The sequence below is a fragment of the Ambystoma mexicanum genome, chromosome 4q (genome assembly GCF_040938575.1).
Source record: "Ambystoma mexicanum isolate Mex_15411 chromosome 4q, UKY_AmexF1_1, whole genome shotgun sequence".
In the NCBI taxonomy this organism is placed as follows: domain Eukaryota; kingdom Metazoa; phylum Chordata; class Amphibia; order Caudata; family Ambystomatidae; genus Ambystoma; species Ambystoma mexicanum.
In genome coordinates, this window is record NC_090928.1 from 982404764 (window position 1) to 982421036 (window position 16273).

At 47.5% G+C, this 16273-nt stretch overlaps 1 protein-coding gene across 2 annotated transcripts in view; it reads right to left on the minus strand.

Annotated features, from left to right (window-relative positions):
• ANGEL2 (angel homolog 2) overlaps positions 1-16273 on the minus strand; it is a 680936-nt gene that overhangs the window by 522304 nt on the left and 142359 nt on the right. For both annotated transcript variants that reach the window (XM_069608547.1, XM_069608546.1), the window contains exon 2: positions 8946-9431. In XM_069608547.1, coding sequence (XP_069464648.1) covers positions 8946-9423 — 478 coding nt within the window. In that variant the 5' untranslated portion in view covers positions 9424-9431. The remainder of the gene's footprint in view (positions 1-8945; positions 9432-16273) is intronic.

The window sequence follows — 16273 nt, forward strand, 5'->3', positions numbered from 1 at the left end:
ACTCCAGAGGATCTATTGAGAAAAGTTGTTTTTGCAAATCGAAGGAACCAAGAACCCAGGAAGAGGTGTCCCCCACCCTCCACCCCCACAGTAGACCGGGGAACTGGGTCATCTTTAAGTTGTTTGAACTGGTGAAAAGCGAACATTGAACCATTTATATTCTTTATGCGGAATAGACGCACTTGGGTGTCAACAACCAGAATGGGAGCGGCCTCCTTCAGGAATCAAGACGACACTCATTTTTCCTTTATTCATAAAGAAAGTGTAAGGGACAGAAATAGGAGGACAGTGGACATTTTTATTTGACGGACATCCAGAGAGTCCACAGTATTCTTTTTGTTGAGGCAAGGAAACTCTCATTGTGGTTAGGGATAGTTAAGCCTTTCCCCAACCCCTTTCTACTTAGAATAAAAAAGCTTGTAAACTACAAAAATGCCATCTGTGTGTCGTTTTCCTCCTTCTGCACCCTTATAGTGTTTAAGGGAAGAAGCAAGGCATAAATTAGTTTTCAAAAATAGATTAGCAGAGTTTGCTAATTAATGTATTCTTGATTAGCAATCAACCCCATTTTGGTCTAATGTTTTTTATGCCACCAGAAGCTACTTGTACCCAAGATATAAAATGAGCAAAAATACAGCCATTTTGTGTTCCTGCTGAAGTAAGACATTAGTGAGATAAGTCAGGCCTTGTTTACCCACTCGATTGAAGAGACATGCACGGTGGATTCCAAGATGGCCTCGGCATGAAGAGACGCGAACGAATGCACTCTTCACCAGGGCTGCCAAAATAAAGCACAACATATAAGGAATCTCGTGCGGAGGGGAGCGGATACCCCCCCCCCCCCGGGTGTGCGAGCCCCCGGCGTCTGCAGCGGTGAGCGGACCCATACGCGAAGTACGGGAGGAAGGCAGCAAACGGAGGAGGGGAGACCGCCCATCGCGGCACCTAACAGCTTTTGCCGACCGGCGCCTCGGGGATGGAGAGTTGGAGCTCTCGCCCGGGAGGCGCGCGACGGGAGAGGCGGGCGCACGGGACCTCTAGGGAAAGACGACATTGGGGCCATCTGTGTGCCGCGGCCCAGAGACAGGTCCTGACGGAGCAGCCCACCTTGGGGAGCGCGGAGCAGAGAGGGGAGTGTGCGGCCTGGAGTGTGGAGCGGGAGGCAACAGAGGTGAGCTCCCGTAGCACTGGAAACAAGATCGGAGCGGCCAGATACGGCGAGGAAAGCGGGGAAAGGGGGGGTGAGGCCTCTTTCCCCCCCAGCAGGGTGGGGGATGACAACGGGACTCAGTGGGGGAGTGGTGCAGCTGAAGCATGGACTGGAGGGACCCCAGGCCCTCCCTGCATGAATAGAGGAAGGAAATACACGCGGCAAGGGAACCCAGCGACCGTAACCCAAGGCAGCTAAAGCAGAAAGTGGCACTTCCCCGAGGCCCTGCACCTCCTGCCCCCCGTCGAACTCAGGAGGAGGCCACAGCCAGGCGGATAGAGTCAGAGATAGAGGGAAGCATCAAAAGGAAGAGAGCAAGAGGGGGGCCCCCCCCCCTCCACGGTGGTGCAATCAGCTGTGTTTCCGTGGGCACCGGCCTCATGACGCCTCAACAACCACCCCCTCACACCACGGGCCAAGGCGGGGGTGGAGGCCCCCTGGTACGAACCGAGCGAGGGGTCAGTCACCATTCTAAGCAGAAGCCATTCCTGCTTCCCCCACCCGGAGGCTATGTCCAAGGCAAAGGGGAAAGGGAGCTCTGCGCTGCAGGCCTCACAGAATCCGAAACAGGATGCGAACATTCTCCAGATGTGGTCTACGGACTCTCCATTGCCAACCAGAGGAAAGGGTCAAGAGGATCCTCCCCATGGCGAAAACAACACGCACACATGGCCAGATGCCGTTGAGAGAAGATATGCAGAGGTGGTTTGTCGAACTACAGGAGAAATTCCGGTCTACAGTGCAGGAACAATTTGCAGCTAGGAAAGATGATTTGAAATAGGTGGTGCAGGAATTGAAACGTGATGTGGCCAATCTGGAGGAGAGAACGGACTCCCTAGAACGGACGGTCCAAGGGATGGAGGAGGAAACCCAAAAAGTCAGCGAAACACAGGAACAGCTGGTGAGGCTTACCCATAACCTGGAGATACAATGCGAGGACCTCGAGAACCGCTCGCGGAGATCCAACATTCGCATTAAGAATATGGCAGAGTCAGTCCAAGACAAGGATCTTAAGAAGGCGGTAAAAGAGGTCTTCAGGGAAATCCTGGAAGCACAAGACGCAGAAGAGATCCGAAAATATCTGGAGCGCCGGGGGAGAGACCAAAGGATGTGCTGGTGGCCATATCGTCCTACCCACAGAAGGAGGAAATTTTGAGAAGAGCTAGGGAGATGGATCACATTCGTATGAATGGGGAGGACATCCAATTATATCAGGACCTGGCAGTAGTGACGCTGCAAAAGAGAAGAGCGATGGCCCCCTTGGTTAAGCCCCTGCTGGAGAGACAAATACAATATAAGTGGACTTTCCCTTTTGGATTGCTGTTCACATGGGAGGGCAAGCAGAGAAGAGCCACGACTTAGGAGGAGGGATTTACCATGATGGGGCTTCGGCCTGAAGAGGAGCAAGGTGGAGGCCCAAGTACGAGGAGAGACCCGCAAAGAAGACCAAGAGGATGGGAAACTGTCAGACAAAGTAAAAAAAAACGGAGGGAAGGACTGCCGCTAGAAGGCACAGCTAATGAACCGAAGGGGAAGCATACTAAGGTAATGCCTAAAGAGCTTCTGCCCGGGCAGGGCGAGCCCCCACGGGGCCCACACGGTGGGGACTTGGACGATACGTGAACAGGTTGAAGAGACGGCCCGGGGCGAGATGAGGGCTACGGAATCCGTTAAGGACAAGTGAAATGCAGGGTTTAGGATCCCCCTCGATGGTTCTCCCGAGTTCATGGAGGGCAGGGGGCGAGGGGCGCAACGCCCAAGCATCCATAGGAACCCGTGCCCCACTCGGGAAACAGTTATCTGGTTTACAAATTTTCGTTGGGGATGGGGAGTTTGAGGGGGAGGGTGGGGGGCAAGTAAAGGGGCAGGCATGGAAAGTAGGTGGACTATGGAACAATGGTCATGAACGGGGCCAAATGAGGAAAATCAGGATCCTAACATAACATCAGGGGTATCAACCACCCGGTGAAAAGGTATAAATTGGAGCACTTGCTTAAGAGGGAGAAAGCAGAGATTCTCCTGCTCCAAGAAACACATATCAGAGCCAGAGATAAGCAGAAAGCACGCATAAGGGGGTATAGAATTTGGGCGCAGGCAAACGCTCCAGAAAGAAAGGCAGGTGTGCCAATAGCGACTAAAGAGGGGTGGAATGCTAATATAGTAGACAAGCTTACGGACAAGGAAGGGAGGTACACCTTCGCCAATGTGATACTGGAGGGCTTTCACTTTACCTTGGCCTCTTTCTACGCCCCTAATGTGGGCCAGGACGGCTTTCTCAGGGACTCTCTACGGAAGCTGGAAGCCTACGCAAAGGGAGAGGTAATTTTGGGGGGAGACCTCAATTTGGCATGGCATCCTCAGACGGATAGAAGTTCAGGGGGCTCCCAAGGGATAAGGGCACCTTCGAAAGGTCTTAAGCAGCAGATGGAGAATTTGGCCCTGTGATGTGTGGAAGGAACTCGTGGGGGGGGGTGGAATCAGCGGGGGTACACGTATTACTCCCATGTCCACAACTCCATGTCAAGAATAGATTACATTTCGGTCTCAGTGGGCATACTGGGTAGGATTGTGGGGATTGAAAAAGGGACAATATCATTTTCAGATCATGCCCAGCTATGGTTGGAAATAGATCTCCCGGGGGGGGGGAATGGGTTGTGGAAATGGAGACTGCCCCATGACCTTCTGATGGACCCCGTGATGGGTGAGACTGTGAAAGAGATGGGGGAGGAATATTTCGAGCAAAACGACACAGAGGAGGTCTCCCTGGGAACGGTGTGGGAGGCTTTTAAAGCGGTGATCCGTGGAAGCTCATAGCCCTGAAGGTATCAAGAGACAAACGGAGGTATGGATGGGAAAGACAGCTGGAAGCTGTTGTGGAGGAAGTGCAGGGAAAATTAGTGAGCCAACCCACACGTTCATTGCAAAAATCCCTGCAACACGCACAGGGGCAGTTGGACATGCTTCGCACCAGGGGGGCGGAGAGATCTCTATTGTACCTGAAGCAGAGCCTCTATATTAAGGTCAACAAGGCGGATAAGCTCTTAGCTAGGCAACTCCGGGCAAAGCAAAAGGATAGTACGATCAAATGTATCAGGAACGAGAGGGGGGAAGCCTATGACGGGCACTCAAGACATGGGAGAGGAGTTTAGGAGGTTCTATCAGGAGCTCTACTCTTAGAGCGCCCCGGATGGGAATGCTCAGGACACCTACTTGCAGGCCCTCCAATTCCCCCAAATCTCGGATGACGAAAGGTTGGCACTCGAGAGCCCGATTAGGGAAGAGGGGGTGAAAAAGGCAATTGCAAATCTCCCGTTAAATAAGGCACCCGGCCCAGATGGGTTCACGGCTCATTTCTATAAAAAACATGCAGACACATTAGCCCCCTTTCTTGCAAAGCTCATGAACTCCTTTAAGGAGGTCGGGAACCTTACACCAACAATGAATGAAGCTAAGGTGCTGGTTTTCCAAAAGTCAGGAAAGGATCCGACATATCCGGCGTCGTATAGGCCTATATCCCTGATAAATTTAGATGCTAAAATATACACCAAAATATTAGCAGCCAGACTGTCTCCACTCCTCCCAAATCTGATACACCTAGACCAATCAGGCTTTATACCAGGAAGACAAACCCATGACAATATTAAGGGGGATTTCCTATTTAGTGGGAAAAATTGGCATTACAAACACACCTGCAATACTATTAGCGATTGATGCTGAAAAAGCATTTGACCGGGTGGAATGGTCACTACTGTTTAAGATCCTAAAATGCATGGGGTTTGGGGAACACTTCATTGCTATGATCAAGGCTAACTACAACTCCCCGTCCTGCAGGATGGTGTTTAATGGGAAGCTCACGGAGAGGGTAAAGATTTCAAGGGGAACCAAACAGGGCTGCCCATTGTCACCACTTTCATTTGCCATCTTCCTGGAACCCCTCTAAATAAGAATAAGGGAGTCCCAGCAGATAAAGGGGATAGACATGGCGGGACTGCAACACAAAGTGGTTGCGTACGCGGACGATATGTTATTGGCTCTGGAGGACCCGGGGAGGTCGCTAGTGGCAGTTATGGGGGAACTGGAACGCTACGGGGACATTTCAGGACTCAAAGTGAACAGGGGGAAATTATGATATTGGCGGGAGATGGTGAGGAAATAGGGAGAGTTGCCACAGAGATGGGCCTAAAAGTAGCAGATGAAGGGATAAAATATTTGGGAATCACGCTGACACATAGGGTGGGACTGCTGTATGACAGAAATTTCCCCCAGCTCATGGCTAAGATAAGGAGGGACCTAGAGAGATGGAGCCCATTACGGATCTCATGGTGGGGTAGAATTCAATCAATCAAGATGACCATTCTACCGAGGATCCTTTACTATTTTCAAGCACTCCCTATTAGGGTTCCACGTTCCTTTCTTTTTAAACACTCAACAAGGCGGTTACATCTTATATATGGAGAGGGAAACCCTCGAGAATAGCGAGAGGTACCATGACAGCCTCGTACCGGGAAGGGGGATGGCATTGCCACATTTCCAGAAATATCAGGTGGCGCAGCTTAGGGTGCTACGGGAGTGGATGGGGGAAGATCCAGCTACTATATGGGCTAAGCAAGACAGAGCGGTTGCTAGAACCCCACTTGTGGAACTCCTATGGAAAGCGAAACAGCATAGGCACCTCAATCTCTGCATAAGTGAAATAATGCGGGCCACCGTGGAGGCTTGGGATGCACAGACCCAGAAAGGCACTATGTCCTCGGTAGAGAGCCCCTTTACACCAATTTGTCGAAACCCACAGTTCCCCCCCAGGGATGGAACGAGGGGTGTTTGAGAAATGGGAAGTGGCGGGCTGCACGAAAATAGGGGAGATGTTTCTGAACAAAAAAATTGTTTGCGGAGTGTACTTCATTGCTGCGACTCACAGTGGGTGACAAACTGAAATATGATCAACTTAGACACTGGCTTCAGACACCAGAGATCACTAAAGCAGCAACCAGGGATCTCACCCCATTTGAATCATATGTCACAAATAACACAGGGGCGAAGAAATGGGCATCAATATTGTACTTGTTTATAAACTTCCAAGCTGAAGATATAAAATGGACTTATATGATAAGGTGGGGAAATACCCTGGGGGTAGCCCCAACGAAACAGCAATGGGTTGAGCTACGGACACAAATTCCCAAACTAACTTACTCGGCACAATCAAGAGAAATGTGGGTTAAAATTTTTCCCAATGGCACTTCACCCCTGACAGACTACATAAAATGTTCCCACAGAAGTCATATAGGTGCTGGAGAGGGTGCGCAGAGGTGGGAACGTGGAGGCACATCTGGTGGGAGTGCAAGGGGATTAAGGCCTTTTGGGATGAAGTTAAAGTGGAGGTGGGGAAAATATTCCTGGGGGCGTGCCAATGGAGCGAGAGGGTATGGCTTTTGGGAATGAAAGATGGAGTAATCAGGAAGTTTACAAAGCCACAATGGAGAAGCATAGTGGGGATGATCATTGCGGCATGGACCACAATCGCCCAATGCTGGAAAAAGAGTCCCCTTTGATTTTTACATGGCTACAGAAGGTGTGGGCCCAAATGGCAATGGAAAAGGTGACTCACACAATCCAAGGCACGGGAGACTCATTTGCGAAGGAGTGGGGATTGGTACAGGACTACCTTCAGTCGGACTACATGGAACAGTGGCGTCCACATAATATTAAAGTTACGGACATATTTCGAGGATGAGCGGTTCACCTACAACAGGAAGCAAACGCCCCGGGGAAAGGGGGAGGTGGGTTGGTGGGGGGAGGATAGTTGTAAGAGTGTGTTTCCTGTATTATGTTTGAATAAAATAAATACATTTGAAAAAAAAAAAGAAGACACATGCACTAGACCCATGTCAACGGATGACTACAAATATAAATTCACTTTCTGCAAAATGGTTCATGCCACCACAAACCCACTTTAGTTTGGCACACCGCTGCCACCCATAGGCCAACCACACAGTTAAACTTTATTTTACATTTACTGCAAAGTAAAGTTTATTTAAATGTTTCCAACATCCCCTGCAAATGGTACTGTCCCTTCTTATAATCTACTCGACTATGCAAGTGGGTGACAATACTTTGCGAGCCCTGAATGAGTGTCTGTAAAAAGGTTAGCTGCATGAAGGAACACAAATAGATATGATAAAAGGCACTGAAAACAGTTTGGCCAGCTCTCTCTACTGAAGGTGCAAATATATAATGCAATCATAATCAGAGTAAAGTAAGCTCTCGAGAACAACTATAGTGTACAGCTTTGCAGTAAGTCTGTAGAACTGTGCAAACTAGCTAGAATATTGTAGTTTGCGGCCATCTCACTTTCAGGGCAGCGGGTATAAAGCAACATGGTAAAATAGAATGTCAAAGAGTATGGGATAAGCTCATGGGTTGAGCACCAGTTGCAAGTGGTATGTAACCATCAGGCCACAGAACTAGGTTTGCCCTCAAAGCATTTGGCTCCGTGGTCATGTACATTTTCAAAAGTGTCCACTTGTCATATGATGCATCTTCCCCACCAAAATGAAATCTAGTTGACACTGAGATTTAGATGCACTTAACTGTAAGGCATGGAGACGATGCAGTGTTTTACAGTAGCAATACTGTAATTATGCATTATGCAACCAACTTAAATTTTAGAAAAGGAATTGAAAGCCTTTTAAAAAAAACAACAACTAGCACATACTGGTCTTTGGCAGACAGAATACAGTTAGCTTAATAACAGTATTATCCAGATTATTTCTGGTTTGCAATTATTTGAAAAAGAAAATGTGCGTAGCGCTCCCACACAGGCCTTTTGGCACATGAGTTAAGTGGATGATTACTGCTGCACTCAAGCTCCGTTAGCCCCTTTGCGCTTGCAGTCAGAGTATCGAGGGTGGAGAGAGCTCTGAAGGCAAGATAGGAATGCTGGGTGAGCTGTGCTTTCATTGAACAGGCTAACTTAAATAGCTCGCTTTGCTACACAAGTGCCAATTTAATTAGCAAACCTACAGAATTGCATAGACAATTGCTCCGCGACACTGCTTATGTTATGCCTTGGAGAAGTATTAACAGAAAACGTGTCTGGAAGAGGTTTACAGAGGAAGGGATAGGTGAAGGGAGGTTGCATTAACTGAACGATAAAGTACAGTCAGTAAAGTAAAAGGAGGGCCAGTAGAGGGCAGCCTCAAATACAGAGGGTGGCCAAACCATTAAGTGGCAAAGGCAGCAAAGAGCATACATTCATGAAATAATTGGTATCAGATGGATTATATACTGAACCCACGGCAGAGGACATCACCAGCTGAAGTACCTTCCTCACTTTTGCTCTGTTACAGAAACCAAAAGATATCTCAGTTCAGAAAATAAATTAGCAGATTCTGCGCTTTAAAAAAAGCACATTACCAGGTTGAGTCATTCTAGAGCACTGCTGGTTTAAACTCTTCTGCTTTAATACTCGCTTAAAAAAGTCATGGAATTAAGGTGTTGGTCTTTATAAGACACATTTTTAAATAAGTACTGGGCCAGACAGAACTAACTTGGTAAAAAAATTAAAGATAATTTCACTGCAGTCCTCCACACTGTAAGATAATAAGGAAGGGACTTGAGACAATTAGAAATCCCGGTCACATTTTAACAGTCTTGTTAGTAAAACAGCATTGCAAAATGAATACATGTTTTTCCAAATAAAAGGCAATAAAAATGGAAACTAGAACAGACTCGTCACCTTTTGAATGGGAATCATTCCCTTCATGAGCTTGATTGCTTTCTTCATGTTCATTATTAGGCAATACTTCACAATTGGAGGCTCCGAGTGGTGAGGGAACAACATTGTCCTCCCTACGTGGGGAGGACGGCTTGCTGTCCATTTTTGAAGGGTCTTCATCAGTGAACTTTCTTCGCTTCGATTTAGGCTCCTCACTTTGGAAATCCATGTTCAAATGAGTGATGTGAAGCCACGAGTTTTGTGCAATTCTAAAATGCCTCAGGTTCTGGAACAGAAAGCTACTCCTGCCAGGCCGCAAAACGTTAAGTTTCCAATCCACGGGATGAGACAAGTTGTTGACATGTGTGAAAGGAGCCCAAAAGGTGTTCCCTGTCCACCATGGCCAAGCAGCAAAGTTCCAACTGTAACAAAATGTCTGAGGGAACTCCAAGTGGGCTAACCAGTTCCTGCCCACACTTTGCAAGTGACGAGGTAGCATGGAGTGACCTATAAACAAGTAAAATATTCCAGTGTTAAAAGGATCGCATAGGATTAGAAAATGTAAACACTTCATTTTTAATATATTTCACATATCAAATTTAAATTCTCCACAAAATAAGCTATTCTCAAGGAAACACCCAGAACAAGGACCCACAACATGTTAACAAATAGGATTATTAAAAGTCAAAATTCTAAGGGGGGGGGGGCTTTTAGATTGACGTTAAGTGATTTTTTTTTTTTGATTTTTTTTTTACGTCAACGGTCTGGTGTGGGAAACTAGATTGGATTCACATCATCTTTCTCGCTGGGACTGGTCCATGGGAGTGGGGTGGTAGGGCAGAGGTTGGGAGTGTGGCCCCGTTTGCCCCCTCTTGCCACGAAAGATGCAGGGTTGCACATTTATTAGTAAAGTGAGTGGTCACATCAAGGTGTGGGTATGTATAGGCGCTGATCGCATGGGACACTCGAGGACTCTGCGGTGCACCATGTGAAACACCTTCACTTTCAGCCCTACACAGACATTCCCCACCTCTGCCAGCAGCATTCACAACTACCATTTTCCATTCCGGAAGCCCCGGTTCGGAGCACCAGTGCAGGTCTACATATAATCGCCCCCTCTTTTGCAGCCTGACTGTTGGCTACACATACTCTCAATTTCCTGTGGGCTCACAATCCAACACGCTCATGCAGCCAACGGCCATTTCCCTTCCCAGACATCATTGCTGCCTTGAAAACATGTCAAACCAACCACAATTCCATTTAAAGCAGTTCCTCACAGTTAAGTCCAGAGCTACAAGCAGCAGCCTTACCTGCCAGGCCCAGGCATATTAAACACATAAGGATGTACCAAACTTCGGCATTTGGCTGAATTCCAGCTGAAAAATTATTTGGCTGTAGCCGATTTTTGTCTACCCATTTTAATGCATTGTAACAACTCAGAAAGGCAAATAAGGCAAATATGGAGTGCAGGCTGCAATATGGAATGAGATTAAACCTTGTCTGAACGGATTCCTGATTAAAGATAAAACTGCTATGCGTATTGGAGAGGAGTGGTTAGGATGAGTTTGAGGGGAGCCTGGTTTGTTCCTTTAGGTAAAGCATATGGAGAACCCAATGCATAACACGTAGTGGATACCTGTAGCACTAAGGTAGTCTCTTATGTCATGCAGAGTGGCATGCCCCACCCAATAGTCTTCTCAGATGTATTTCATGGTGGGAAATCTCCAGTTCCCTTGTGGGCCAGTCTGCCAGCATGCGCATAGGTAGAGTGGCATGAGGATGCTGCATGGGAAATAGTCAGTCAAAGACCCAAGCACTGTTGGTGACTTTAGAAGTCCGATTTCTAAGCATCGTCCCCCTCCTAAGAAAAAAAGGCAGGCTGCCTCTTCTAGGTTAATAGGGATGAGAGGTACATGCAAGGCAGTGATAGAGGTCACCCACATTAGAATCCATATTGCCCTCTTAGGAAATGTGTAGAATAATAACACAGGCTAGTCAGCCCCAGCAGGCATCATGTGAGAGGGGACAGAGTGATAGAGCGCTGCATCTGCTGGTAGATGGCGTTGAAGATGGAGCCTTCGAGAAAAAAAAAAAAGCCTTACACCAATACAACTAGTGTGGTTCAAAGGAGGTGGGGGTAAGTGGATTGAGATTTGTTGGTATTGAGCAAATGCCCAAAAGACAAGTGCCTTCGGACAGCTTGTATGGGTTGGTCAAACTTTCCTACGTGCGATTTTCCCCACTATAACACTCTGTTAGCCTCTCTGGGAAAGGTATCTTGCAGGTTTGGCTTATAAGGGGATGTGGGATTTAGGCAAGTATTCACTTCAAACATAGTAGCGAGATGAAGTACAAACACCTCACATGTATCCTCGACTTGTGTCCTGCGCGAGTGGACAAACTATACATTTGTGTGTGAGCTGCCATGAAGATTATAAATTCCATTTCCAACTGAGCTACCTTGCAACTCGGAAGAGATTGTGATATGTGATTTGCCATGGCAGTTTACATTACATTAGCAACCATTATGTTCATTGGTAAGTAGCAATGTGTATTCATGAATCCTACACTGAATAGCACTGATTTTGCAAATGCAACATCCTTCTGCTAATTTGGACCCAGCTTTTTTGTTAAACTGTTCTTCACTGGATTGTGTGCATTTTATGATGAGATATTTAAACTGAATAGACATTAATGAAATATTGGAACACATTTAAAATAGTGGGTTTTTTTTTTAAGTGAATTGTTACAGTTTAAAAAGGTTATCCTTCAATAGCACTATTTGTCTTCGGCCAAATACCTCACAAACTAGTCGATATTCGACCGAAAAAGGAATCTGCTATTTGGTACATCCCTAGGCATTAAAAATAAAAAGGTTGATCTATTCTCATAAGGTAATTTATTCTGCAATTACTTTTGTTCATATGCCAAGTACAGAAAGACTGGAAACCCTTGTAGTTGTTATGTGGAGAGACATTACAACAATTGGCTATTGTGCCATTTGTTGTTATTGGTCTCAGTTATTGTCCTGTGGAAGGCCGGCAAAGGTACTTGTCAATAGTACTGAAACAGGTTGAGATCTTCCATTGTAAGCTTGGAGTATTAAAAATAAACACCAAGAGTGTATCAAATGTTCAAAATACTCACACTGTGGCACCATGCAAAAGTCCATAAAATATCTTACCCAGGAGTGCAGAGTCTTGTGCTGGTATATTCTAACGCATCCACATTTTGTAAATGCATGGCACTTGCAATACGTTTTTATTGAAAATATATTCAACTGGGAACCACATCATAAAATGTGTCAACAACATCACAAGGGAACACATGAAAAACTTTGAGGAAAAGGCAAATCCATATATCAGGGATAGGAAGAAGTGCTACTCCCACCTACAACTCCAAACGCAATTTAAAACGTGATGAAAAAAAAGAAAGAAAAAAGGCAGACATTAACAGTTAGATATATTAAATGTCCAAATGAAGCACCAGTCGGATTGTTTGGGGGTGGGTGGAGGTAAGTAGGGGCCGGAATTACACAGATTATCAAAAGGGAGTCAAATCAGCAACAAGAGCACAAACATTTCAAAAAAGGTAGCAGGCGCTCCTCTCCAGAAAGAACATGGCATGATAACCTGTTCTGAGATGAGAGTTTGCAGCACACGCTTTTTGCTCACTGTACCCTTCACAGATTAGAAATATCAATTTGCATATCAGTCTTTGTCCTGCCCACATGGGCAGTCCAGCACCGAAATGCTATGGCAATTCCTCTCTGAACAAGAGTACCAACAGCAACACCATACACGTGTTTCAGCCTTGTTGGGCCTCACCAGTGAGGTGAAGAGCACAAACATGATTTATTTCAGGGATCAGAGTACTTTAAAGAGATGTATTATTCAACTAGAATCCAAAGTAAAGGCCAATCAGAGGGAGACTGAGCAACCCTTATCAACTAGCGCAGCCCTTGGAAAGAACTTAAAGGAAATATTTGCATTCTCGTCTGCAACAAGTGCCTACAGAAGCAGAAATGGAAAAATGGGGTGTGCCTTGCAGAAATGAGGGGTGGAAAGTGCAGAAGAGCAGTAGGAAAAATGTGGTGAAAACACTCATCTGAGCTCTATAAGTAGTTTGCTTTTGAGGAATTCAACTTGAGTGCACAGAAATTCTGGCACACAATCTTAGAACACGTACTGAGAAAGGATTGGGGGAGAAAATACTTTGGTGCAGCGAGTCCCGCTATCAGACCTTAAACTATATGGACAGGCAAGAATCAGGATAAGGGGTCCCAGCACTTACTATAGCAAAGGAGTGTAGGGTTAACCAGGTACAGTTAAGTTAAGCCCAAAGAGGAATTTGAGAAGGATAAGATTGGGCATGCAGCTGTCTGGCCAGATGTTTAAGCGATGAGGGATCGGCTTTAGAGGAGTTAGGCTATTCTAGATTCTGGCATCCTCGGTATGTAAACCAAAGCAAGAAATAAACAATGCATTGCGTCTGAGGTCTTGCGGGGACCCTATCGATGGGCCCAATAGACATTTACATGCGTTTTCACATTTCCTCTCCATAAAGCTAAAAGAAGAGCTGCACAGCCAGAGGTTTGGAATGTAATGCTTCTGATGGGAGTATGAAAATATGGGTGTACATTCAGTGTTGTAAACATGCACATACATACAAGCTGCGAAACTCCCTATGAAACTGCAAATAGCAAAGTAAAGAGCAGTCCAGTATAATGATGGGTTTCCAGCATAGGCCAAACGATACCCCAATAACCATGATTTAGTTAGATTATAACACACACATACATAGATGGACATAAACCTGTACTATAACCTGGCCGAGCAGCATCTAACATCACTACAGAAATACAGTATAAGTGTTTATATTGATGAATAAATGATCGCCAGTGCACTGCATTAGCTGAATACAACACATGTAGGCCACAAGATTTAGTTATCTGAAGCCCAACAACCTCCCCATGAACCCTTAGCACAGAACATCAGGCAGTACCTCACAGAGAGGCACACACATTCCAAGTTGCAACAATTCCACACAGTCAAAGGTTGAAAGCCACATAATGATTGGTTGATGCAAAGGTGGAGAGCAAAAGCTTCCCCAGCATTTAGTTCAAGGTAGTGAAGTCATGAAGGGCGTGGCCAGCGAGCAGTCGATGTAGACGTGAGCCCGCTGAGCTCCTGGTGCCGCCAAAACATCCTGATAAATCCTGGGGGAATCGGACTTGCAGCACCCCTGCAAAACTACGAAATGTTGGCGGAAAGACAGCACAACGCATCGCAGCTACTCCGAAACCAAAACGGAGATCGAAAGCGGAGATAGCTGCGGCGGAAGGTGAGAGAGCGCGGCTGCCGCGGAACACGATCCAAGATGGCCGACGGCGACTTGGAATAACTCGCCAATCACTTCCAGAATGAAGAACAGCGGCCCACGGGAGGTGCAAACACCTAACGGGAAGGCCGCGACCCCGCCTGGAGACGTGAGGACGCTGGCACTGAGCGGGCGGCCCCCGGCACCGCGGCCCACTAAAGCGCGGTCTTCCCCTCCCCCCTGACTACTCTCCTCACAAGACCGCCGGCGTCGTCCCCGTCCCCAGGCGTGCCGACCAGCCGCAGGCGCTCCGCTCCGCGTTGAGCGCCTGCCACTCCAGAGCAACAGGCAACAGGCAGCGGCGGAAAGGACGGTGAAGCGCGTAACTAGGCACGCGAAACGGTAAGGAGAGGGGCGGGCGGGAGGCGGTGGTTGCGAGCAGTCCCTTCCCGCTCCCGGCTTTCCCGCTTGCCCGCTCCCAGCAAATCCCCGTGACACTGCTCGCCTGTGATCCCCCGGAGGGGACGTGCCCCCCGATCATCGCGGTGCACGGGGAACCACTGCTGGGTCTCTCCTATGCGCCATCAAAGGACCGACATTTCGGCTGAGAAGGACATTTAAAGCGCCATAAACACACGGCAGCGCTTGGGAGGGGCAGGACAAACATTGCCCCCATGGTGCAGGTGAAACTGGCAAAACATTCAATAGCCCTCGCTTCTAAGGAGGGAAACCACGCAGTACTGCAGCATTAAGACCCTCGCTGGGAGTGTGGCAAAACACAGAGGTAATCTCACACAGCAATAAAGTTTTGGGAAACCATCCAGATACACGGAAACAAGCTGAAAGGGACTAGCATTACTCTGTTGGGCATAAGCACGTTACTCCTGCATACAGGGAGGCGCGGGAAACCCGGAGTGTAAGTGGACGATCCCACACAGGGGAGAGAAAGGTGGGGGACAGGGAAGGAGAACCACCCCACCCCCCCCTCAATAACTTAAGTGAGCCGAAAACACCCCGAATGCAAATAGCCCCTTTCCTCGACCAACAGCCCAGGAGTCAAATCCGTGTCCCGGCTCACGTACAACACGTTTAGAATCAGGAAGCCCCTGAAAGTGGAAGACGGATCCTTACCGAGTGCCGGAGCAGTGATAGAAGAGGATATGGGTAAAGACAAGGGCAGAAGAGGCACGACACAAAGTAAAATGGAGCAATACGCGGTGCCCACACTGGCCATGGAGCCGACACAGGAGAAAACGGCAGCTACTGAAGATGAGGAACCCGAACACTCTCTCAAAGACATTATGAATGCCATAGCTAATTCCAGAACCGCTATGGAGATTAAAATGGATGGCATCAGCACAGAAGTGTCCCTCCTACGCCATGATTTGCAGAAACTCACGTCTCGCACGAGAGAGGCGGAAACCCGCATATCCAACACGGAAGATGGCCTCAGAAACATGAGTCAGATGACCAGAGTACTGCAACGTGTTAAAACTCTAGAAGAACGAGTGGAAGAGGGGGAGGGACGCTCTAGGCGAAATAATATACAAATCCTGGGACTACCTGAGAAAAGTGAAGGCCCCTCCATGGAACTATTCCTTGAACAACTGCTCATGGATCTATATGCCCCAAAGAAGTTTTCAAAACTCTTCTCTATTGAACGTGCACATCGAGTCCCAACAGGCAGACCAACGCCTGGGGCCCCACCGCGCACAGTGATTGCCAAAATCCTAAATTACAGGGACCGAGACACGGTACTGCAAATGGCTCTAACGGTGCTAAAATTGCCTTCTTCCCAGACTTCACCAGGGAAGTGCAAAGAGCACGCCAATCCTTTGACCAGCTCAAGAAAAGGCTACAGATCCAAAACGTCAAATATGGCCTCCTGTTCCCGGCACAGCTGAAAATTTACCATAATGGCACAACAGTGCACTTTAATGATCCAAAAGATGCGTGGAACTGGGCAGAAAATAACCTGGAGGGAGATTGGGGCCCTACAAATAGAAGGGAACGTGGACGGAATAGACCGC